Here is a 24638-nt window from a genome sequence, read left to right as displayed (position 1 = left end):
AAAGCAGAAAGGATGCATGAAGATGCTGGTCAATTTCTTTTCAGAAGCAATTGACAGTTCAATATTCTTCCTCATTGTGACCCCCAATCTTTTTAATTGGGAGACTGCCCCCACTTTCAATGTCAAAAACCTCATGAGACTGTCACAATAATATTCATTTCTTAATTTTCCATTGATTGGAAAAATACATGTTGACATAAAGCTACTATATATTCAGTAAGTCTTTTAAATGAACATGTTTTAGTAATCACCATACAGCTATGTAAATTTTTAAAAAGGTGGTATTCTATGTGTCAAATACTCTTTTCCAGTCTACACAATGCTTGGTTAGCATATGAATCCTCAGATTCTTTGCAATAATTTTGATAATAATAATTCAACTTATAGTAACTTAGCCATAGCTCAGACCCACAAGCCAGGGTCCTGGGCGCAACTGTTGCTTTTGGGAGAGGCAATCTCACACATAAAAGATAATAGTACTTCCTTGACTTGTAAAGAATTGAAGTGAAATTCATTTTTATTTCAGAGAAGAATCAGATTCACATGTTCCTAGGCATTTCATATAAGAGTTTGGCCAGGGATAGGACTATAGAGAAAAGGCATGAATGGACAGGTGATAAAATGGGACAGAGTTTAGGGACTGAAGAGGAGCATCATGACTGAATAGCTAGGAAGTGGTTTCTGGTGTTTAAATGAGTCTTCTTCCACCTGTTGCACTTGCCCCTCTTCCTCTACATGTTCCTCTTCTCCTTTCTTCTCCCTCTTTTACCAGTAATGTTACATATTTTCTACCAATATAGACCAGTCCTGGAGTGAGATGGGAATTACAGATGGTTTATGAAGTTGTCCCTCATAGGGCTAAGAAAGGACAATCAATTGCAAGTAGAAAGAAAGGTCCTTCTTGGGGCTGCAGTGCCTCTTATATAGGTTAAAAGTGTTTTTTCCAGTTGCTCATGTGCACTTAGGGACATTTATACATTGGGGATGCATAAATTGTGAATGACCTTCCTTCGATATATGAGAAAACAAAACAAGGGTCTATGATCCCCAGATGGAGAACTCGGGATGGGGATAGCAGACACAACAGACAAAATGTAAGTGAGTTGTTTCAATTGTTGAAGAAATATCAAGAGAAGAATGTGTAGAGGAAGAAAAAATTCTATCCATCTTAGTTTCATTGGCTGGGGTCCAGCAAATTAGGCCAACATAAGACAGAGTAACGAGAGAAAAACAAAAAGAAGCCTACTAACATTACATCACCCACGTACAAGGAGGACTCAGTGATGAGTAACTCAAAAGAGTGGTTAGAACTTGAGCCTATATAGCTTGTTAGCGAAGAACACTAATTGTCTGGAAAAGTAGCAAGACAAAATAAAGGGACTTTTTTTTTTTTAAAGATTTTATTTATTTATTCGACAGAGATAGAGACAGCCAGCGAGAGAGGGAACACAAGCAGGGGGAGTGGGAGAGGAAGAAGCAGGCTCATAGTGGAGGAGCCTGATGTGGGGCTCGATCCCATAACGCCGGGATCACGCCCTGAGCCGAAGGCAGACGCTTAACCGCTGTGCCACCCAGGCGCCCCTGGGACTTTGAGCTTCTGGGGTGGAAATTGTGGGAAGGTAAATTTGTGGAGAAATTAATGGTAGGCAAGGGTTACACAGTAAAGTTTGTTGTGTAGATTCCTCTGGTATCATCACTGGGCTGATAGGGGTCTAGAGTCTCAGATGATTAACTTCAGTCCTTCCTGGTAGGGAGAGGAGAGGTGGCGCCCTTACAGATTTATCTCCTATCTTTAGGCAAAGAGGGGGAATGCAGAGAGCTTTTCTTGTTTCTCCTGCTTCTCAATTGTCTTCAGCTCAAAATAATCAGCATGCCAAAGTGGCATTTTGGGGAGAGGCATATGCTGCTACCTTTCAAAAGTCACCTAGTAACCGCTGTCAGACTTAGATTTCCCCACATCCTTACTTCACTTCTCTGATTGTAATGAGGGAAAATTGCAATTGATTCCTGTAAGTTTGACCCTGGGGCATTTAACATTTTTAAGCACCATCTGTATCTCCTAAGAGACTTCATTTTGATCCAAATTAGTATTAAGTTTATTAAGTTGAATTTTTATTCTTAGAGATTGATAATCTATGTATGATGCCTCTTTCTATGTAGGGCATGGAGGAGGATTCAGCTCAACAGCATCCGTGATTAATATGTGTTCTCTGCCCCTTACAGAACACATATAGTTTTCTGGCATTACTAGTGACTGAACTGGGGGCCAACTCAGGCAAAACTGTGAGGTAGGCAAAATTTTCTTTGGCATTTACCTTCCTACTTCCTCTTTCACTTTAAGCATCTATCCTGGCCTCATTTCCAGTTCTTACTTAGGTATTTGAACTTTAATAGAAAATTGCTACTGGGGGAAAAAGGCTTCAAGGCTCCACTAGATGGTTCTTTCCCCGCGGACTTTTAGATGGAAATGGGGCCCTGCAGGAGAGGCATTTTCTGGAGAAGGGCAGCCAGGAGTTTGTGCTGTGGGCAGTGCAGGCCTGTCACATGGGGTTCTGAGCGCTAGCTCTGAGACAGAGTCTCTTCTTGTGTCTTCAAACTATTCTTGAGGCCCCTTGACCCTGCACCCCCTGTGGGTACTGCCATATTTTTCTTCATCTCTTCATAGTCGAACATCTTCAAGGAGAAGTCTACCCTCATTGACTCCTTCTTACTTCTCACTCCATCTTTGCCCACCCATTGTTGCTTCTTTCACCATTACTTCATGGAAATTGCACCGGCAAACATCAGCAATTGTAAATTGACCAGATATTTTCTTCCTCTCTATATGATCTCTGCCAAATATGACTCTGAGTCTGCTCCCTGTTTCTTAAAATCCCATCCTCCTTTGGTTTCTTGGCAAGGTGATGTGCTCCCCTGGTTCTCCAACCTCTCAGTTCTAGAGCAACTAGTGGACCCAGGGCTGGGGGTGGGGGTGGGGAAACAGTATCCCACAGCGTTCCCCATTTCTTGATATGGACAATTAAATTTTCTCAATTCTTTTATCAAGTACTATGCAAACGATATTCAAGACCCCTTCTGACCTGATTGCTGCTCTGGATCCTGTCAAAATGGAAATTTGGGAGCCACCACTGCCCAAGCATTGCCTCCCCCTTATATTCTCCAAATCAATCTTCTTCTATCCGTACCTACACTGTTAGTGATCACTAAAGTTTTGTCAATAACCACCTTCTTTTCCTTTTTTCCCCCCATCCTGACCTTATCAATGCCCTGGCTTTTGACTCTGGGGTCCCAAATTTCTATCTATTCTAGGCTCACATCCCTTCCAGATCTGAATCTCTAACCACCTATCAGATATATCTCCATCCTACCTATTTTAGAATGCTTTATCTTCCACCTTTCACCCCATATTCAGTCTCCCAAATTAGTAGTCATTCTTGGGCACCTTGCCCTCTGAGTGGCTTCCTTCGTACAGTCCCAAAGGCTTGCTAAATCTATCACCCTAATAGCTGTAAAATTCATACTCTTCCATTTTCTCACTACTGCCTTGGTGTGAGCCTTTATCTGAGCAAGAGCAGTAAGTACTGTTCTCCCCTTTACTACTTTAAACCTCTATAATTCTAGCATTTGCACAAGGAAGGAGTGCTTTTTCTAAAATGCAAATCTGATCTGTAAACTTTGGCAGAAACCTGCTAACCGTCTGCCCTTTATTTTACAGAATAAAATCTCTGTTCATTAACATCACATCTGATGTGCTTTGTGATCTAACCACCTTCACAAGACTCTGGCTTCTTCTCCAGGCACCACATCCCTTCACAGTACAACCTTTGGATAGTATGTTCTTCTGGATCATTCTCTTAGTTTCATGACTGTGTCTTATCTACCTATATAGAAAATAGACTCCATGCCAACAGGGATTGTGGAGTGAACTCCCTTTCTGTAGGTGTGGCTTGACTGAAGCACATGTCAGCGGAAGGATGAGGAAAGGCAGACATGTGTCATTTCTCATCAGGTTACTACTGCCTTTAATCAGGACTGGCCTGACTAGCCTGATCCTGAGGTACAAATAACTTCAGAGATGTCCCAGGCACCTTCTAGACTAGGACCATCAGAGCAGAGATGTGAATAGCCTCCGTTCCTCAGAAACAGCAGCGCGTCCTAACTTCTAGACCCTTCTCTTTATGGTTATTGCTAGATAAGCTTTCCCGGATTTTAAAAAAAGGTGGACCTTTTGGGGTGGTACAGAGATATGCTAAAGTTGTCATCTGATTAATATCTGAAGAGGAATAGGTTACAAGATTCTTCAACACTTCATCAACCAGGCATGTTGTCACATGTTACGTAGGAGTTCACCACAGACCTTCCCAGGAGAGAGGAGACAGTAGACTTTGGTTTCCTTCTGAATTTATAAAATAAGTATCTGGCTTTGGTGGTTTATTGCCTGTTGTATGCTACATTGGTTTGAAAGATAAAAAAAATAATAATAATATTAAAGATTTCTCCCCTCTTTCTTTTGGCTTGGATTTATATTGAATAATCTGGCGTTTTGTTCATTTGTTCTTTTAAATCCTCATTTTAATTTTTGAGACGTCCAGGGGAAAATTCCCCATTAATTAGAGCCCTCCAATAATCAGAATCTTAATCGTCAGGATATAAAAAAAACTTATTGTGACAGGTGTAGTAAAAACATATCACAAATAAAATACTTCTTGACTCTGTCCTCATTGTCCCTTCTCATTCAGGCAAATTACCTGGAATGTCCATTTCTGTGAAGTGAGACAATGAAAATGGGTCAGAATGGTTATTCAGAAGCAATTCCTAATCAACTAAATATTCTGTAGGTTCAAAGTCCTTGTTATTAAGACTGCAAGGGGAGAAATACACATTTTTAGAAAAACTTCCAACGATATTTTCATAAGCCTTCCATCTGTGTTTATGTAGCACTTTATACAAATGTTTATGGAGCACTGTATACATAGTTTTATTGAAGCACACATCATATGCCATTATACTACTTTGTCTATTTGTCTGTCTCCCCTTGAATTTTAGTGTTTTGAAGTTAGGGGGCCATTTATTTCTCTTTGTGTCCTCATCAGCTAGCAAAGTCCACGCGAATTATAGTAAACATTTAATTGATACCTGTTTAACCAAAGGCAACTCTGAGAAAAAAAAAAAAGAATTTCTGATAATTCTGAGTCCCAGAGAAAATTTGTACATTGAATTCTCTATTCTTTATAGAGGTTTTAGAGATAAAATATAGAGCCATTACCTTGCTAATTATGTTATCTGAGATATGTAAACCTGATACAAGTTTTGAATCTCGTCAAGAAAAAATAGTGGAAATTTGTTTTCTTATTACATAAGTATACATATAATATTCTCAATTTTGCCTCTGTCAGCAGGAAAGGTTTTCTGAGCTCTGTTGTATAAAATATAAGTTTAAGAAATAATCAGCCTGTAAAAATTTCCATTAGTAACCTTTTAACACTAGCATGGACGTTGAAATCTTGAATTCTGCTCATCTACATTTCTGCCTGACCCTTCTTTGGTACCCTATCTGACTTGTCATAGGACTGAATGCATAATGGATACTTAGTAAAAAGTGGTTAATTGATCTATTTCTCTAACTGCTCGGTTTTAGGAAAACACTTTGCCTTATCCCATTAGAATTTTAATCCATGGAATCCTAAAAATGCAGTGTAAACACAGATATTTATAATGAGGATTAGTTTAAATGACTGGGCTGGACTATGAGGGATATGCTCAGAAATAAACTCTAGAATCATCAGACAGACTTAACTTTCTGCCAAACATTAGAAGTTGGTGCAATCTGTGAAGGACTAGAGGTGATATCTCAGACAGCCTAAGAGAGTCCTCTGAATTAACACATCAGGCCAAAGGGGTGGGTTTTTGCTTAACTTTCACTTAATCATTTCAAATGCAGCATTACCAGTGATACCAACCATACAAATATGTTTAAAGATCTCAAAACCACGTAAACTACACGGCAAAAGAATTGCATCGGGTAAAATAAAACCCAGAGTGAATGCCTTCGTTCGTTAAGTTTAGCATTTTAGTGAAACTTCTTTTTCCCTTTGGGTGCCAGGGAAGTCCTTGCTAATTTTCACTTGTTAAAAGAGTGCATTTTCCACTGCCTGGATAGGGCGGATTGTATTGTAAATCCTGCCTAAATTTAGTTTGAATAAACCAGTCAAGAATTTAACCTCTGTTTGACAAACTAATTGGCTAGGGGTTTAAAACCATCAGTTATGTAATAAAACTGTATGCAATCAATTAGGGTGAGCTGATTATGTTCAGGCGGCTTCATTTCTGAAGAATCTTGTTAGCAGGAGAGCCCTCTGAGTGCCTTGCCTAACCTTTAGCAAGCAAGTCAGCCTTCTGTATAAGCATGAGGTTTTCAATTCCCCGCCAATTTCACAGGGCTTTCAGGTAATGGGCTGCATTTTACTGAAGGGAGCAATGTGAAGTGCAGGCGAAAGAATGGTTCTGGCATATTATCCTTTCCTTAGTGGATCACGAATGAGCTATTAATGTCTGGTTCCCTCTCTGGATGGCCCAGAAGAGGGGCTGGGTGCAGAGAATTAGGAGGCTGAGGTGGGGGCAAATGCAGTCCCTCTTGGGCTGGCTGTCCTCTGACACCAGGAGGCTGCAGATCTGGTCCAGAGCCAGCAGTCCAGGGGAGTTAGAGAATTAGACCCCTGGGGTGATCCTTAATAATAATGTGGACACTGGGAATCTGGGCAAGAGAGAGAATGTTCCAAGAAAGAAGGTGGGGGGGAAGGAGACGGGGTCTGGTGACTCTTTTCAGCAGATGGGAGAATTAAGTTGTAGCTATCAATGACATTAATAATGTTCTCTGCAGGGGCACCTAGGTGGCTCAGTTGGTTGGGTGTCCAACTTTAATTTCGGCTCAGGTCGTGATCTTAGCTGGTGGGATCAAGCCCCGCATCGGGCTCCACACTCAGCACAGAGTCTGATTGTCCCTCTCCCTCCCCTCACTCTGTCTGTCCCTCTCTCTCTAAAGTAAATTAGTAAATAAAATATTTTTTTTAAATGCACTCTCCATGTATCAGAAGAGGTTTGCTATTTTATTAATTAATTAATTTATTTATTTTTCTCATAATAATATTTTTTTATTATATTATGTTAGTCACCATACAGTACATCCCTGGTTTTTGATGTAAAGTTCCATGATTCATTAGTTGCGTATAACACTCAGTGCACCATTCGTAGTTTTCTTTCTGTTTGCATTCTAGACCTGCTTTTTCCAGAATCGTGCAGTTGAAGGGTTTTATTCAGTTATCAGAATTTGTGTTATATTTTAGTTTCTAATATGCACTAATTTCTCAGAAACACTATTTCATTGTTTGAATTAAAGCACAGCTTTCTATGAGTGAGTACCTGATACCTATGAAACCAAGTGTGTATACGCCTTATGAGGACAGAAGCCAAGTCTGTCCTATCTATGACTCCGCCTAGGATAATAGCTCTTACCAAATATTTGTTGAACGAATGAATGTGGTTCTGGTCTTTATAGCAGCCCCAAAAGCAAGGAGGCCACTTTTATAGTTACCATAGACACAAAAAGAATTAAACAAGTAGTTCAGGGGAATTACAGCTCTTCTGACAAATTACATAGTACAATTTTAGAAGATCTTATAGTTTGAATACAACATTGTATTATGTATCCAAGTACTTCTACAAAACACTTTATTGGAAAATAATGCTATTTCCTAATTGGAGAGCTAGTTGCTTTATATTAAGTACATACTACCTTATAACAGTTGATAAAGATATTTTTTAATAAAGCCATTCTAGCATTCTTAGACTGAAACTGTCAGCTTAGAGTACCAAGTGCTGGTGAGGATGTGGAGCAAATGGAACTCTCATATACTGGTGGTAGGAGCAAAATTACAGAGATACTCTGGAAAATGGTTTGGCAGTGGTTTTTTTTTTTTTTTTTAAAGATTTTATTTATTATTTATGTGACAGAGAGACAGCTAGCGAGGGAGGGAACACAGCAGGGGGAGTGGGAGAGGAAGAAGGAGACTCCCAACGGAGGAGCCCAATGTGGGGCTCGATCCCGGAACGCCGGGATCACGCCCTGAGCCGAAGACAGACACTTAACGACTGCGCTACCTAGGCGCCCCTGGCAGTGTTTTATAAAGTTATACATTTACTTAACATATTCCCCAGTAATCCTACTTCTGGTCACTGACCCTAGAGAAATGAAAATTTATGTCCACATAAATCCTCTAGACAAATGTTCAGAAGAGCTTTATTTGTGGTCAAAAGCTGGAAACATCCCAACGTCCTTCAACAGTGGTATGGATAAACAAGCCATGGTATATCCATGCAATGGAATACTACTCAGCAGTAAAAAGGAACAAACTGTTGATATATATTGATATTAATACACATAAGATAGATAATTCTCGAAGACTGTGGGAGTAAGAGACGCCGGTATGAAAAGGCTACATAGTGTATGATTTCAACTATGTGATATTCTGGAAAAGAGAAAACTATAAGGCCAATGAAAAGGTCGGTCACTGGTTACCAGAAGTATGGGCATGGTGAGACTACTATTACAAAGGTGCAGCACAGGGCGTTTGGGGGCATGACGGAATTGTTTTGTATCTTAATTGTGGATACATTATTGAACTGCACGTAAATGAGCACCAAAAGAAAAAAAGCCACCATATGATTATTTAAAAAATAAAATAAAATCTCTCAGCCCATAAGATTTAGGTAATTGTTTAACCAACTGAGACTTACTTACAGTCAGGTGGTAACTTCTCGGGCACAACGCAACTAGATACCATGGGTTTTGAGAGCCATGGGATGGTTGTCTGAGAGTTGGAAAGGTAGAAAGTCAGTTATAGTGTAATTTTTTAAAATTATTTTTTAAATTAAACTCTATGCCCGACGTGGGGTTCAAATTCACAAACTTGAGGAGAGAGTAGCATGCTCTACCAACGGAGCTATCCAGGTGCTCCTAGAATAATTTTTTTCAAAAAGACGTAAAATACTATTGTCAAAAAAGGAAACTCTCCTATAATTATTCAAAATTTGAAGCAGAGTTGTGGAATCTTGTTTGAACCCATCACTTTGTTGCCCAGTTATGCAGATATCTCCCTCTGGTGTTTATTCTGGCATTAATTAATATAACAGAATTTGAAAGAAAGATTAGAAATGTGTTATGTTAGACAGAGCCTTGCTTTAAGGGACATGCATATTGATATGCCAGGAAAACTTGGGCGATTTTCTCACTGCTGAGATTTTCTTTTTTTTTCACCCAGTCTGGAGTCCAATGGAAACCACGTATTTATTAAATGATTGATGTTTGTGCTCCTTAAGAACCATGGGAATTACCATCCTAGATCACATCATTAGTCTGCCTAGTCTAACATCTTGCTTCTGGCTTAAGTAATTATCTGATGCTTTTGAGGGACATTTAAATCTTCCTTATAAAGCATTGACCATTGTTTCAAATAGTGTTGATTCTCATTGCTGAGCTGTAGATGAGAAAGCTGGGCTAAAGAGAAACAGTATAATACAACTAAGTGCTTTTACATTTTTAAAAGCTAACTTTATTTTGACCATTGGATGATACTGCTGAGATCTCAAATAACAGGAATGCTGTGATACACTTGATCTAATTCTCGAGCATTTGACTTTCTACTCTACTATGAGGCTGCAAAAACTACTAGATACAAATCCTATCTCATCTGATGGATTTTATATGTTCAAAGTCCCATATTTTATAAGAGGAAAAGCAAATAAGCCGCTCTGTATTTGCAATATGACTGTTCAATGCTTTACGTACTATGGTCTCAGAATGAATTACTCCCACACTCTTCCCAGGAGTTATCAAACTGAGAAATCTTTAGTTACTTTTTACCATTTTTCTCTCTGATAGATTGCTTTGATTCCTTAAGAATGAAACAGTTGGGGGCGCCTGGGTGGCACAGCGGTTAAGCGTCTGCCTTCGGCTCAGGGCGTGATCCCAGCGTTCTGGGATCGAGCCCCACATCAGGCTCTTCTGCTATGAGCCTGCTTCTTCCTCTCCCACTCCCCCTGCTTGTGTTCCTTCTCTCACTGGCTGTCTCTCTCTCTGTCGAATAAATAAATAAAATCTTAAAAAAAAAAAAAAAGAATGAAACAGTTGAATTGGCTAATAATATCATTTGATCCTTTTCTGCCTTCCTATCTCCTAGGTAGCTGTTAAATGTAGAGGCATTGTTTTAGGGCCAGCAGCAACTCATTTAGCATCTACAGCTTCCTAATGGAGACTTTTTTTTTTTTTTTAATGAATGCCAGGTGAGAGACAAATCCTTCTGCGAACACTCACGAGTTGGAATATATTCATTCTACTCAATGAGAATATTTGTTGTTGTGTAAGTTGAGGTTAAGAACTTGGTAAGAAGGCAGCTATGTTACATGAGCAGTAAGTAACCCAAGGACCAGGTATGTAGAGAATCTTTCTACAGTAGTGACTTCTCAACTGAGATAACTTTGCCATCCAGGGGACATTTGGCAAATCTGGAGACATCTCTGGTTGTGACAGCGGGAGTCTGGGGGAAGTGTACTTACTGGCATTTAGTGGGTAGAGAACAGGGATGCCACTAAATATCCTACAGTGTGCGGGACAGACTCTACAACCGAGAATTGATCCAGTCCAATACGTAACTAGTGCCAAGGATGAGTAACCCCACTTGATCAAAAGAAGAAAATGTGTTTTTAGCATGGAGCACATTGCCCTGAACATGGTAGGTACAGAATATGCATTGAGGTGATTTTCACAAGGGACTTCTCAAATCAGACCTGGGGCATAGAAGAAGAGTATTTATTATTGTAATTAAGCAAATTGCAAAGCAATGTTAATCTAACTCAAACTTCATGATATGCATTATAATTATTTTGCAGCCTGTTTGATTAGGCACACAGGGAACACAGCTCATTAAGAGGACTATTCCTAGTATCATATTTTAACCTGTGCGAGTAAGCACTGTTCTCCTCTCCTCTCTATTATTGTTAGTATGCAAAGATCAGACAACAGTTTTTCCTCATCTCTTTCTATCAAGGGCACACAGTTTCTGGGGTCCACATCCTACTAGCTGGGGTCCCCTGGCTCCCAGGACAGTTCTGCAGGGTTGCTGTTCTCGGTTTTGCCTCTAATCTTCTAGTTTGCTAATCCTCTGTGTAGCTGTTTGAGTTTTAAACTTGAAGGATTTTGGAGAAGAAAATCCTGTTGATTTCACTCTCTCTTTCTCTCTGAATTCTGGACCTTGAAAATAAACTCTTTATAAAGAGATAGTCAATAGGTAGGTATCTTGACCAGAAAATGATTTTATATAAATAATCAGCTGTCCAGGGAAGAGTGCATAGGGGACAGGATGGTATAGCTCAGTCCTTGGTTTGGGACTAAAGAAAACCACTTTCAAGACATTTGGGCAGATTTTTGCTTAGTCAAGGGGCTTTCATGAATCTTGCTATGCTGCTCCTGAGAGCTAGCCTTCTAAAATTTTCCGCCCCATTCCCTCCTTTCCCGAGATCAATAATGCATCTATGGGCTTGTCTATAGGGAAGCAACCATTCTTGGCTACCTTGGTGTCTGTCCATCACTGCCAAATTCTTAAAGCAGAACTGGCTTCAGATCAGCCTTCAGAATGCTAAGGGTTTGCAGACTAAGGAAGACCCCTTTCTAAAAATCATAGCACTGCTTGCAACTTGGTGCTTATAATTCCTTTACTTGAAGATAGACTTTTAAATCCACTGGAGAGTTTAAAAGTTCAAACTTGTAAATGGAAACTGGGAATGCTAGCTTATTAAAACAAGTTTTCATCAAAATTCAAATAAGGATAGCAGATTCTTTCTTTTTCTGTAGGAATAGAGGATATTTTTGGGAACCCAAAAGTGGGAGAGGTTGTTTTTCCAAGCACCATAGGGCCATCAAAGGCAAAGTTTTCCTATTTCACAATTTTACTTTGGGCTTATGCCATTTTCTTTCTACTCTTCACATCCAGATGTACAGCCAATACAAGACAGGAAAGAGTAGGAAGATTTCCATTCTAGTGTTCACTGTTACATCATAGAATCTTGTACACAGTACAGTCTCTACAAAACCTAGGAATTTATAATTTATGTACTTCCCAGAGATCTCCACATCTATCCATAGTGTTATTATTTTAAACCAATGATATTAAATAGCCATCAGTTATCAATTTCACAGCCTAGGGAAAAAATGTTCTTGAGTATCAATTTCTGAGACTCAGGTAAATGCAACGTTGGTTCAAGCTGAAGAACTATAGAAATGAACCCTAAAAATAAGTGGAATGGGTAAAAGTTATTTCTTGATCACCAACAATATAATAGATTATAAACTTCAAGATTTCATTTTATATCCTTTTTTTTTTTGGCAAGTTGGTCTTTATGTTTCAGAAATAACAGAATTAAATGCTATAGAGAAAGGTTAGAGGGTTGAGATTGAGGTTGCATTAAAAAAAGGAGTTAAAAGCTTTAATTTATACTTGAGAATAACAAGATATGAAAGGATTTTGCAAAAATCCTTTGTTCATTAGATAATGTTTATTTAACAAGAAATGAGTGTTTTCAATGAGATTGAACCGAGGATTTTATTGGAAAGACTTTAAGAAGTAAGGTCTCTGTTCTTTAAACCCTGCTGATTTAAAGAAATATTACTAAATACTTTTAAGTCCATTTTTATTCAGTTCTGTCTACTTGCCATTGGTTATATAGACTTAGAGCCTTAAATCATATTCTTTTATTCTTCATGTTCTGTTTTAAAATTTTGGCAAGATTGTTTTCTTTGTGCTTGTTGTTATTTGAAGGCCCCAGCAGAATTCCAATTCTTGTGTAGTCAGTGCTATTGGACGAAGCCATGATGTCATTGCCAGTGGGGAAGCTGTTAGCTAGGAAATCTCTTGAGTCAACAACGTGGTCATGCAGCTGTATCGAGTCTTCTGTGGGTCTAAAGTGATGTGACCATAGCTCCTGTTTGCCCAGGACAACCAAAGTCCATACTTGCTGTCCCAGCACAATTGTAATACAGCCACTCTCAAAGTGTGTTGGTTTAAACAATAAGTTACATGGTCACTTCAAACTTAGAAGGCTATATGGAGAGAGTGGAAATGGTTCAAGTAGTTCTTATTTTTTATGATAGAGGTAGTGTGTAGCTTGCAAAAGATCAGTAAAATAGATTATCCAGGATGAAACAGAATGTGGTCAGATTTTGGGGGGAGTGAGAAAGAAAACATTTGCAGACATTGTTATAAACTAATAAGCCAAAACAGGGAGAAGGAGAAAGAAATAATAAATATCGTAACAGCGGGGCTGTTAATTATTGGGACAAAGCCAGGTGGTGTGGTGGTGCCAGTAAGGGAAAGGATGCGTAGTAACCAGCACTCAAGGCTACTTGCGGAAACACAGCAAAGTGCTTAAATAGCAAGAGAGTATAGCATAGAGGTCAAGGACATGGGCTTTGGAACAGACTGCCTAGTGTTCACTTTCCTCAAGCTACTGAGAAATGAAAAAGATGCTTAAACCATGTATGCCTCACTTCCCTCATCTGTAAAATGGGAATAAGAGTAGTACCTATGCCATAGAGTCAGCATGAAGATTAAATGAGCTAATGCTTATAAAGTGCTTAAAGCAGTGTTTATCACATTATAAGCACTTAATCCACGTCGTCTGCTCTTATTGTTGTTGGAATTATTATCTTCAGTGAGCAAAGGAGGTAATGGCTATGCCACAGTCATCCGATACCTTAAACAAAACTGCACCTATGTCTCCTGGAGGCGGTATCACACGAGGAACAGCTCTGCAACCGCAGGGCTCGGTGGGATCCCTGTCTCTATATCACTTATTCTTCAGCAAATTTCCACTCCACACCATCTCAGGGACATGCTCGGTGCTTTAGTGTTAGAAGCCATTCTATTGGAACCTCCCAATGAATTTGCATATATGATAAGGAATGAGTAAGCAATTGACCTTCTGGGTCTCTTAAATCTAATCATTTCTTAAGGAAGTAGGTATGAGCACATAATTCCTCTTGAACTATGGAGGGGATGTAGGAAAGGGGGTATGTTTGAGGTGTGTGTGAAATGCCTTGAGAGAGAGGGTAATTGACACTACAGTTTTGTCATTCAGGAGAGATAATGAATTTAGGCCATTAGCACATGAATTGATTTGTCTCTTTCTCCCTCTCATGCTGTCTCTGTCTCTCTGTCCCTCTCTTTTATCTGTCTCTCTCATGCTCTCTGTGTCTCTCATCTCTCTGATGCTCACTGTCTCTCTCTATTGTCTGTCTGTCTCTCTTTCTCTCTCTCCATCTTTCTTGCGTGTGTGAGCTTGTCCAGGGGGCATAGTTGTTAGGAGAAGGAAGCAAAGACCTGAATCCTAAAGAACACCTTCCCTTAAAGGGTTGGATGAAGGAGGGCTCCCCAAGAAAACAATAGCAGTTGAGGAGGAACAGAGGTAAGAGAGAAACAGGAGATAATGATGTCCTAGAAATTGAGGCAAGAGAGCATTTCAGGAACAGCAATAACAAAGGCTGTAATTATGTTAAATATGATTAAATCAGAAAAAAAGTAAGTGGACCTTAGAACTGGAGCTAAAAGCTTAGGCTTCTAGTAACACCACTGGCGGTAGTATTGGTAGAGGGACTGGGCAACATGTAGACTTCAGTAGATGGAGACCTGTCTAAAAGAGAAAAACAAAATAATAAGTAACATAAATCAAAAGAAAAAGAAAACCTATCTTTTCAAGGAATTTGAGCGTAAAGGGAAAGAAAGAAAGGTGGTGTTTATAATATGAGAAATGTACACATGCTTTACAAGAAGTTTGAAGATTCAAAAAACAGACAGTGATTGATGAGGCTAATTTGCGGTGTTCAAGCAGGAGAAGACAGGGATGAGGTCACCTGTGTAGAGGTTAGCTTGGGAAATATGAAAGTTCTCCATTCCTGTGAGTCAGATGAGAAGGAAATAAGAAAGAGCGAATATTTGAAAATGTTAGGGGTGAAAGTGGGAGGATTAATTCCCGTGTCCCCAGATGTATTTGTGAAGTCCATGACTTGATCATGCAGGTAGAAAGATAGGGAGCAGCAAAGCCTTAAACAGAAGAACACTTCCGCTAGAGATGAATGGAAGATGGGCTGATTAACATGGAAGACTTGATTGAGGTTGGAGATAAAGTATTTGTGATAGCACCAAATGACACAGTTCACAGTTATACATTATTTTATTTTATTTTTTTAATTATGTGATTTTTGGTAGAGTTCTTAAACTTCCCAGAAGCAAAAGTGATGAAAGTAGATGCATAGCTTTGTCAAAGTCAAGGATTTTATGTGTGGCCATGGGTAGAGAATGAGTGATGAAAGAACGGGAGGTCAGAGAATGCTGATGAGAGAGGGGGTCCAGGGCAGTGATGGAAGGAAGTAGCCATTAGGTGAGTAATGGAAGAAAGTCAGAAGAGGGCTGATGGACCAAGAATGAAGTTTCAGTGAGGTAAGGGACTAGATACAGCAGGAACATAAACACAATTTTTTAAATTAAAAAGCAGAAGGTTTCATTGGAGAGATGAGTTTTCTTTTTTAAGATGTCAGAAATGGAGAAATGAAAGGGCCAGGGTCCGGCCCTTAGAGTGGGGACTAGTGGGATGGTTTCTAAGTGATAAAATCATTTTCATGCTGAATGTTGAAAGGGATCTCAAAGATAACCTATTTAATACAAATAGACTTAAACAGTCTATTTAGTTGATAAGTTTGAAGTTCTGAGAGCTAAGGCAACTTGTTCAAGAACAATGGTTTTGGGGGCGCCTGGGTGGCTCAGTCAGTTAAGCTTTACACTTTTGATTTTGGTTCAGGTCATGATCTCAGGGTCATGAGATCAAGCCCCACACTGGGCTCTGTGCTCAGCCTGGAGTCTGCTTGGATTCTTTCTTTTCCTCTCCCTCTGCCCATCTCCTCAATCATGCATGCTCCCTCCCTCTCTCTCTCTTTCAAATAAATAAATAAAATCTTAAAAAAAAAAAAAACAGTGGATTTTGGCAAAAGTGCTAGTAGAACCCAATTGCCCTTGTTTCCATGTGGGGCTGTGTATAATAAACCACATGGTTATATACTTGAAACACTGTAAAGGAGGACACACTATTATAAAATGACTCAAGATAGTGCTTAGAAATCAACAAACCAATATGCACACTTTCTGCACACTGTATCAAATAAATCCATGGTGTCAAATCCTGGCAGCCTACTGTGACCAATGACTTGTATATCAGAGAGAAAATGTAATCCCAGTGACATGTGACCTAAAAAGGTCACATTGCCTAGCACCAGCCCTTGCTTAAGTCTAGCTAATTAGTGGTGCTTTTTGGTTAATTTAAGTGGATGGACCTCAAGGCAATACTATTTATAGAATTCAGTCTGATAGTTTAGTTACCCTCTATTTTCTAATTAAAAATGTTTTGAGTGTTAATCCACATGATTTGAAAATATAAAAATAGTTTCAGAGTTACTTTGGAGATGACAGAATCAAGCTGATTTTTTCACTCTTAAGTTCACCCGCTATTTGGGTGACTATTGGGTAAAACATTAGTTTTATAGCCAACACGAGGACCATCAGGTTGTGGCCAAAATATTGGATTAAGATGTCAGGAGAATAGTATTTCTGATCAATTCACTCTATCTTTGGGCAAGTACTAACCTATCTGAAACTCAGTTTTTTCATCAGGCAAAGGGAAATATCATCTCCCGTACCTGTCTTTTATAGTTGTTGTGAAGGGCAAACGATGGCAGGTAGAATAAGGGCAAAGTGCATGGAATGGCAACTATATTATGGCTTCGGATGCTGACTCTGCCACTGAGTAGACAGGTGTCTATGGTTAACCTCTCTGAGCATCAGTCTCTCCATCTGTAGAACAGGTAATGCATACAACGTAGCTGTTACTGAAAAGGACTTACATTTGCATGTAATAGCAGGAGTTATAATTGTTTGAATATTAAATGGTACAACACAAATGTAAAGTTGTCTTCTCCTTTTACTTTTCATTCTCATCGAAATCTTGCTGCGATTCCGGCAATCTGATGAAATCCTACATCTAATGTAGTGACTTTCTCGCCTCATGTTTAATTCATTCCTCTCTATGCAGGAAGTACTGGGAATACTATCATCTGTTTCTACCCTGCTTCTGTTTGTTTCTCTCCTTCTCATTCACTTTTTGCTGTGAGATAGCTTGTGTCTTCATTTGTGGTATTAGGATTTCAGGAAGCTAAGAACATCAACTTTTCTGAAAACGAAGGGAAAATGGAGTATATGAGAAAATGTAAGTTCATATCTGACACCTGAGACACATATGGTGGCTTTGATACCCAGTCCTGCTTGGAAAGCCCTTTTTGGAAGATTTCCTTACAAATTTTAAATGTACACCTTTGGGACACCTGGGTGGCTCAGTCAGTTAAATATCCGACGCTTGATTTTGGCTCAGGTCATGATCTCAGGGTCATGAGACCCAGCCTTACACTGGGCTCACATGCTGTTCATGGAGCCTGCTTGTCTCTCTCTCTCCATCTCCCTCTGCCCCTCCCCCCTCACTCGTGCTCTCTCTCTCCCCCAAATAAATAAATAAATAAATAAAATCTTTACAAACAAATAAATAAATAAAATGAAGCTTAAAAAGTATCAGATGTGGATTGGTGAATGGAATTTGGATAGAATTCTGGATAATGGAATATGGATAGAATTTGGATATGTGAACACGGAGAACGCATATAATACATAAGAGGTGTTTGTATAGCAGATGTAGTGGTGTTTGTCCTGACAGCAAGTTTTGTTGAGACTCCGCTGTATATATCACCCCGAACCCCAGTAGACTGCTAATCTATCATAGCCCTTTCCTACTGAGACCTTACATGGCTTCATCATCCTTTCTAAGACAGTACTTCGGCAGCCATTGCCACAGATAGGCAGCAGCCCTAGAAGTAAAACCTTTTCGCCATTTGGGTTAGTTAGAACAAAGAAGTTACTTTGAAGAATAGTTAGGTGAAGTTTGCACCGAATACAGGGGAGCGATTGGCAAAGGATCTCGGGTTATAAGGTGAACCATATACCCACAGGTTGATGCAAATGCAGACCGGGATCTCTGGATTGTGAGGTAACAGAAGTGAACAGTCTCAAAAGCATTGAGAGACAGGAATAAAAATGTTCGCATTTTACAGGAGTGGTAAAAATTCTTTTATTTTTTCTTTGCCTCGTTTCATATGAGAACAAGCATGCTCTCAATGAAATTAACAGTGGGAAAATTTTAAACAAATAAAAGGAAATACTTCTACATTTAGCATATAATCAGTCCATAGACTTTTCTGTTGGGGGAGGTCAGGGAGTCAAATGCTGAAGAGGAAAAGAAAAGAGAGGAAAATCTGGTTAATTTTATGACCAATAATAACATTGTAATTATGCCCTAAGATAAGAATAATGAGGTTGAAGCTTTGGGGCATAAAATGATCGTCTCAGTGGACAGGGAAGGAATTCTCCCACTCTTACCCTAATAATTTGAATGGCACCAAAGAATTGGCCAGATGCATTATGGGGTGCAGTTTTTCTCAGGAGGCAGCTCCCATTAACCTGTAAAACCATTCTTAAAAGACCAGTGGCTAGTTTTATCTGGAAAATCCTGTATTTCAGAAGAAATCAGCCTGGATTCCAAGCAAAAAGAATTTCGTAGTTGGTGGAATCATAAACTCCCCAGTGATGAATATGGATATGGTCTAATTTTGCTTTTGACCCCGTGTGTGAATTTCTCTAAACACAATGTTCATGTAACTAACTTAGTGTATTCATACTGGATGGAAATGGCCTTTGACACAGAACATGTCCGATAGGAAGCACATGAGTGATCCCTAAGGAATTATAAGTATGCTCTTGCCCTTTTGCCAAACCTTTTCAAAGTTTAAACCAGGTGCTTGTAGTTTCTGACTTTCTTGGCATGCAGTGTGCTGCTTGCGTGCTTATATTCCAGACCGTAGTGAAACTGAATTTTTAGCTGTCTTTTAAGGTTTCCCAAATTAGTTTGAGCTGGCCACCAAATGGAGATCACTTTAGAGGGCAAACTCATCTGTAGCCAGTTCTCAATGAACTTCTGAGAGAGCAACACTCTCACTAAATGAGCCTCCATTTTTAATTTTTTTTTTTTTAATTTGAGAGAGAGAGAGAGCACGAGTGGGATGAGGGGCAGAGGGAGGAAGCAGACTCTCCGCTGAGCGGGGAGCCTGATGCAGGGCTCGATCCTGGGACCCCAGGATCATGACTTGAGCCGAAGGCCGATGCTTAACCAATGGAGCACCCAGGTGCCCCTAAATGGAGGCTCCTTAAGTGGTAGGTGTAATCTAGGTCAGAAAGTCAGAGCATTTGGCCTTTCCTCTTCATACTGCTTCTAAACCAACTGAGACCTTAGCCTTGTTTGTTCTTTATGTCTGTGTACTTATTTATTTCATTTGCTCATATAAAACATGATATTGTATGATACAGAGTAATTAACTTCAGTTAGCAGATAACCCCCAAATCTCAACTGTTCAAAAAAAGGACATTTTTTTTTTTCCATTCACAACTGAGCCTAAAGAAGACTGGGTGAATCCCCTGGTAGCTTTGCTCTTAGTGGTGACTCAGGGATTTAGGCTGCTTCTCGTCTGGCTCTGCCATTTTGGGGTCCTCTACATCCAGCCGCAAGTCCAGTTTCTTTATTTGGAAAAAGGAAGCGATAAAAACATACTTCTCAGATTGGCATGATGACCAAATAAAATGAGACAGGTTGAACGATTCTTGCAGTAGCCGGCACGGAGGACCCACAGAATTTTGATGTTTCTTCCCTCTGACAGTCACAGGCACTGGGACAGGAGCAAAACTTGCCAAGATGAGTAAGTGAGACATCTGTACTCAGATGGCTCATGAGTTCACACTCTGAAAAAGAAGGCATATTTTTTAACCTAGAAACTTGGCTCCAAGTAAGTTCCATGAAGGCAAGCATTGTGACTCTCCTTTTATTTTTAACTACATATTTCCAGAGTCTAGATAGCTATCAGGATAATGAGAATTGCTCAAAATATAATGTTACATCAGTGCTTACAATGGCAGAACTATCCAATGAAGAAGCTAGAAAATGATACTCATTTCCTGTTTTCTCTCCTCACCCTCCCTTCCCCCAGAATTTACAAAGATTCGCGAGAATAAGATAATGCATAGGATAACTATTGATTTCCTGATTCCATACCAGACTTCTTCCAAATTGAAGAGTTCATCTTGAAGGAACCCTATATGTAAACCATAGTATATTACTATTAATAATTTTTAAATCTTATATATAGTTGAGCAGAATTAAATTTTGCCTAATCAGTTATTCTTTCCCACATTGAGTCTGTAGATAGTGTTTGTTGGCATCTATAGACAGATTTTGCAGTACTTGTTCTTCTAGCTCCAGACATTACTCCGCCTCCAGTTTGTGTACAGCCCTTTCTATAAATAAACCATTTTGTCTGAATGTTTGGCGCCCATTGTGCCTTTCAGTAGTGTAGCTATGTTTTGTTCCTCCAAGTCGAGTTTCAAAATGTCCTTAAAACCCCTTCACCTTGCTGAACTGTGTTGTACCAGTTTTTAAGGGAGCCATTGAACTTGAAAGATGACTCGGAAGGAGCTTACCTGGGAGCCCCTGGCCCAATATCTTATTTGTAAAAATCCTAACAAATCATTTGTTCAAATGACTGAACGGTACCTGGTTATCCTGATCATGTTTGCCATCACACTCCCTCCTGGCTCGTATCTATTGCCCTCAGTGAACAGATTGCTTGGGTGACTGCCTCCTCTTTCAATTCTCTTTCCCCTGCAGTATTTCACAGACGTTAGTGCAGTTAACTTTTATGCAGTCTCTTGGTAGGTGAATATCCATGTCTATTGCTTTGTATCGTATGATAAGGAAACTGAGGTGCATGGTAGTCTGTCTGTTGTCTAAGGTCATCAAGAATAAGAAGAAAATAAATTGGAATTGCCATCTTCAAACCAGTGTCCCTATCCATCAGATCACAGCATTTATCTTGGCAAGACACCTCTTGGCTCTCCCTTTGATGGCTGACACCTGGAACATGATGCTCTCATAATGGCCTCCATCACTTCCTGCTTCCAAAAAGCAGTATCGGTGGCAGACTGTCTAGTCAACTTGCCCTTCTGTGAGGTTGAAAGAGATCATGTTGTTTTCTGGCAAAAAATGGACCTGTTTCTATTTCCTCCAAAGGAGAAGATCTGGACATAGCAAAATGAGTAAGTAGAACCAACTGTATGCATTTTTCACCCGTATTAGAATTGCTAAAGCCCAAACGCAAGAACTCATTCTGAAAGACTTTGGCATGCCAGTTCCGGCTTACAGAAATCTTTTCCCCTAATTACTTCAACAACCTTCTGTGTGCAATATATTGAGGAAATTTCATCTTTTTTTTTTTTAAAGATTCTATTTATTTATTCGACAGAGATAGAGACAGCCAGCGAGAGAGGGAACCAAGCAGGGGGAGTGGGAGAGGAAGAAGCAGGCTCATAGCGGAGGAGCCTGATGTGGGGCTCGATCCCAGAACACCGAGATCACGCCCTGAGCCGAAGGCAGACGCTTAACCGCTGTGCCACCCAGGCGCCCCTGAGGAAATTTCATCTTTACATGGCAAGGAAGGCAGGTTTGTAGAGATTTGTGGGACACATTTTCAAAGAGCTTTAACAAAGAAGATTGATTCTCAGGTGTTAGATGAAGCAAATATTGAGATAAAATATATAAAGAAAATTTATGTTTAGAAAAGGAAAAATTCTAGTCCAAATGTTGACTGAGAACTCAAACATTTCATGTCCGCATCCTGTCTCCTGAGGACAAAAAAAAAAAAAAAAGAGAGAGAGAAAGAAAAAGAAAGAAAGAAAAACAAAGTCCTCTTATGCTTTCTGTTTCCTTCCCTAAAGCGGGATATATTATGTATGTGCAGAGAAAAAGATACACGAGAGAATAGTGAAGATGTCGTACCCTTCAGAGTAGGCTAGGTTAGAACGCCAGAACGCACAACTTGCAAATCTCCATAGCTTAAAACAGCAGAGGTCTATTTCTTGCTTACTCTTCTTATCTGTCTTTGGCAGGGACCCAGGCTGAGAGATAAGCCTCCATCCTGTACTTTGCTAGTCACTGCCTCAGAGACAAACTTAGAACTCTTAGATCAGGGGTTGGCAACATTTTCTATAAAGGGCCAGACTGTAAATATTTCCAACTTCAACTTCAAGTCCATAGAGTTTCTGTCACAATTACTCAACTCTGCTATTGCAGTGCAAAAGTGGAGTTTACAATAGTTTATATTATGTAAACAAATGAATACGGGCCATGTTTCAATAAAACTTTATTTACAGCAGCCAGTGGGCTGGATTTGGCCTATATTTTGCCACCTCTTTCAATTAACTTGTATGGCCCCAAAAAGCCACTTGTTACCTCTGCTCAATAATTGATGATTAGCTAATGATTCTACTCAACCACAAGAGGATGGGGAAGTACAAGCCTGTCACTTCCTGAGATAAGCCTAACCTGTATAGGTGTTCACACATATAACCAGAAAATGATGAAGAAAGAGCTGAACAGTTATTTCCGGAACTCCACCATGCTTGATGAAGCTACTGCTCTTTTAGAATTTTTCTACTCCCTCAGTTTTCTCTTTAACTCAACAAAACAAACCTTCCAAGGTGGCAGTGTTCCTTTGCTATAAGAGGCAGGAGGAGTGACCAGTCAATCAACAAGGACACTGCTCAGCTCTGTGTTTATTCAGCCTTGGTGGCCATGTTGGGTGTGAATAGCTAGAGTTATCTATTGCATGACATCTTCACATTTGCAACTTCGAGAGTGAATCAGGATATGCACGCTAGAAGCTGATCTTGGAAAAGGATTTGGAGGTAGTAAGGGGGGGTGTTTTGTCAGATGACATTCCTCAACAGCGAAGTTTCTAGGGCACAAAGTTATTTTCTCAGACCAATTTTAGAGACGTTTCCTAGATGTAGCCCTGTAGCCTGTACACAGGAAGCAACAATGAGGTGGAGTTTCAGTTTATTTTACTATATATGAAGTCTCCCTTAAGCCTATTTTACCACAGGATGATGTCACTTTATGTATTTGGTTTTCTAGCAAAACCCACCCTCCCGAATCACAACCAACCCCATTTTGCCCCCTCCTGGTTTGTCATTGTTTATAAAGTCAAATGGTTCCCTATCTTTGGTTGACACATTTCTTTCCATTTTTAGGTCCTGCTGTAAGAGCACAGCTCAAAGAGTCCATTTACTTTTACACAGTTCAGTTCATTCACACTTCTGACTTTCTCCACAGAAACAGTTGACTAGATATAGAGAAATGTATATTTAAGCGGATTTGTCAATCAGTTAAAACGGAGACATTAGGAACTTATTGTGTAAGTAGTGTACTCTATAAATCGAAATATCTCTATTATATTGATTATAATCTATACCTTCTAAAATGTTAAAGCGCTTTCTTGCTTATTATCACACAAGCAAAACACTTTAGAGAGCCCTTTTAATAATTAAATTTTAAAGAGATAAAAACAGAGAGCAGGACATAGACTCTAAGATCTGTTAGTTGGGGATAGCTCTCAGTTTTTATTCCCCCAAACAGCGAGAGTTCTTTTGAGTATGAGAAGATTCTAGAGGCAATGGTTACTTGACCATGACAAAGAGCACTACTTTCAAAAGAGGGAAAATAACCTACATCTAAAAAAATATTTTCAAGGTCCAGATGATATTTTTATTGATGATGTACTGTATCTTATAATTAATTGTAATTGACTTTGATGAAAGTGCTATTATAGTTTCTCCACACAGGTTTTAAATTTTATTTCCCAGATCAGCTGCCAATATCAAGGTATCCTAGAGAAGAGCTCTAGTGTTTTTAAACAGACTATTATCCAAGTTTCTTTGTTTAGAATAATAATAACGATGACAACAATACTTAAGTCCTGGCCACTCTTTGAGCCTTTTTTCCCCTTCTCCTCCAGCCTCTGGCAAGCACCATTCTGTTCTCTGCTTCTTTTTTTTTTTTTAAAGGTTTTTTTTTTTATTTATTTATTCGACAGAGATAGAGACAGCCAGCGAGAGAGGGAACACAAGCAGGGGGAGTGGGAGAGAAAGAAGCAGGCTCATAGCGGAAGAGCCTGATGTGGGGCTCGATCCCAGAACGCCGGGATCACGCCCTGAGCCGAAGGCAAATGCTTTAACCGCTGTGCCACCCAGGCGCCCCTGTTCTCTGCTTCTATGAGTTTGAGTCTTGTAAACACCTCATTTAAGTATTATCATGCAGTATTTGTTTTTTTTAACTGACTTACTTCACATTGCATAACGTCCTCATTTATCATTTATGTTCTGAGCCCTTTAAAACACACTTAATTATCACAGCTACCTTATGAGCTGAATACCATACCAGTTTTCTTCCCACCTTGCAAAAGTGGAAACTGAGGCACAGTGAAGATAAGTTCCTTGCCTAAAATCACCCGGAGAGTAAGTATCAGAGCCAGGATTTGGACTTAGGCAGTTTGGACC

General features: G+C 39.5%; 1 protein-coding gene across 8 annotated transcripts in view; it reads left to right on the top strand.

Annotated features, from left to right (window-relative positions):
• PKHD1 (PKHD1 ciliary IPT domain containing fibrocystin/polyductin) overlaps window positions 1–24638 on the top strand; it is a 445064-nt gene that overhangs the window by 360115 nt on the left and 60311 nt on the right. Inside the window, exon 62 of one of the 8 annotated variants that reach the window (XR_008956175.1) lies at window positions 21104–21341. The exons of 6 other annotated variants lie outside the window; for them this stretch is intronic. Coding sequence is in view for 1 of the 2 variants with exons in the window: in XM_057303885.1 (XP_057159868.1) it covers window positions 21038–21051 (14 nt within the window). In the remaining variant the exon portion in view is untranslated. Of the gene's footprint in view, window positions 1–21037; window positions 21342–24638 lie in introns of those variants that run through there. One more of the 8 variants, XM_057303885.1, reaches the window with a different exon arrangement.

The sequence above is a fragment of the Ursus arctos genome, unplaced genomic scaffold (assembly GCF_023065955.2).
Source record: "Ursus arctos isolate Adak ecotype North America unplaced genomic scaffold, UrsArc2.0 scaffold_29, whole genome shotgun sequence".
NCBI lineage: Eukaryota > Metazoa > Chordata > Mammalia > Carnivora > Ursidae > Ursus > Ursus arctos.
This window is presented reverse-complemented; position numbering and strand designations above follow the sequence as displayed.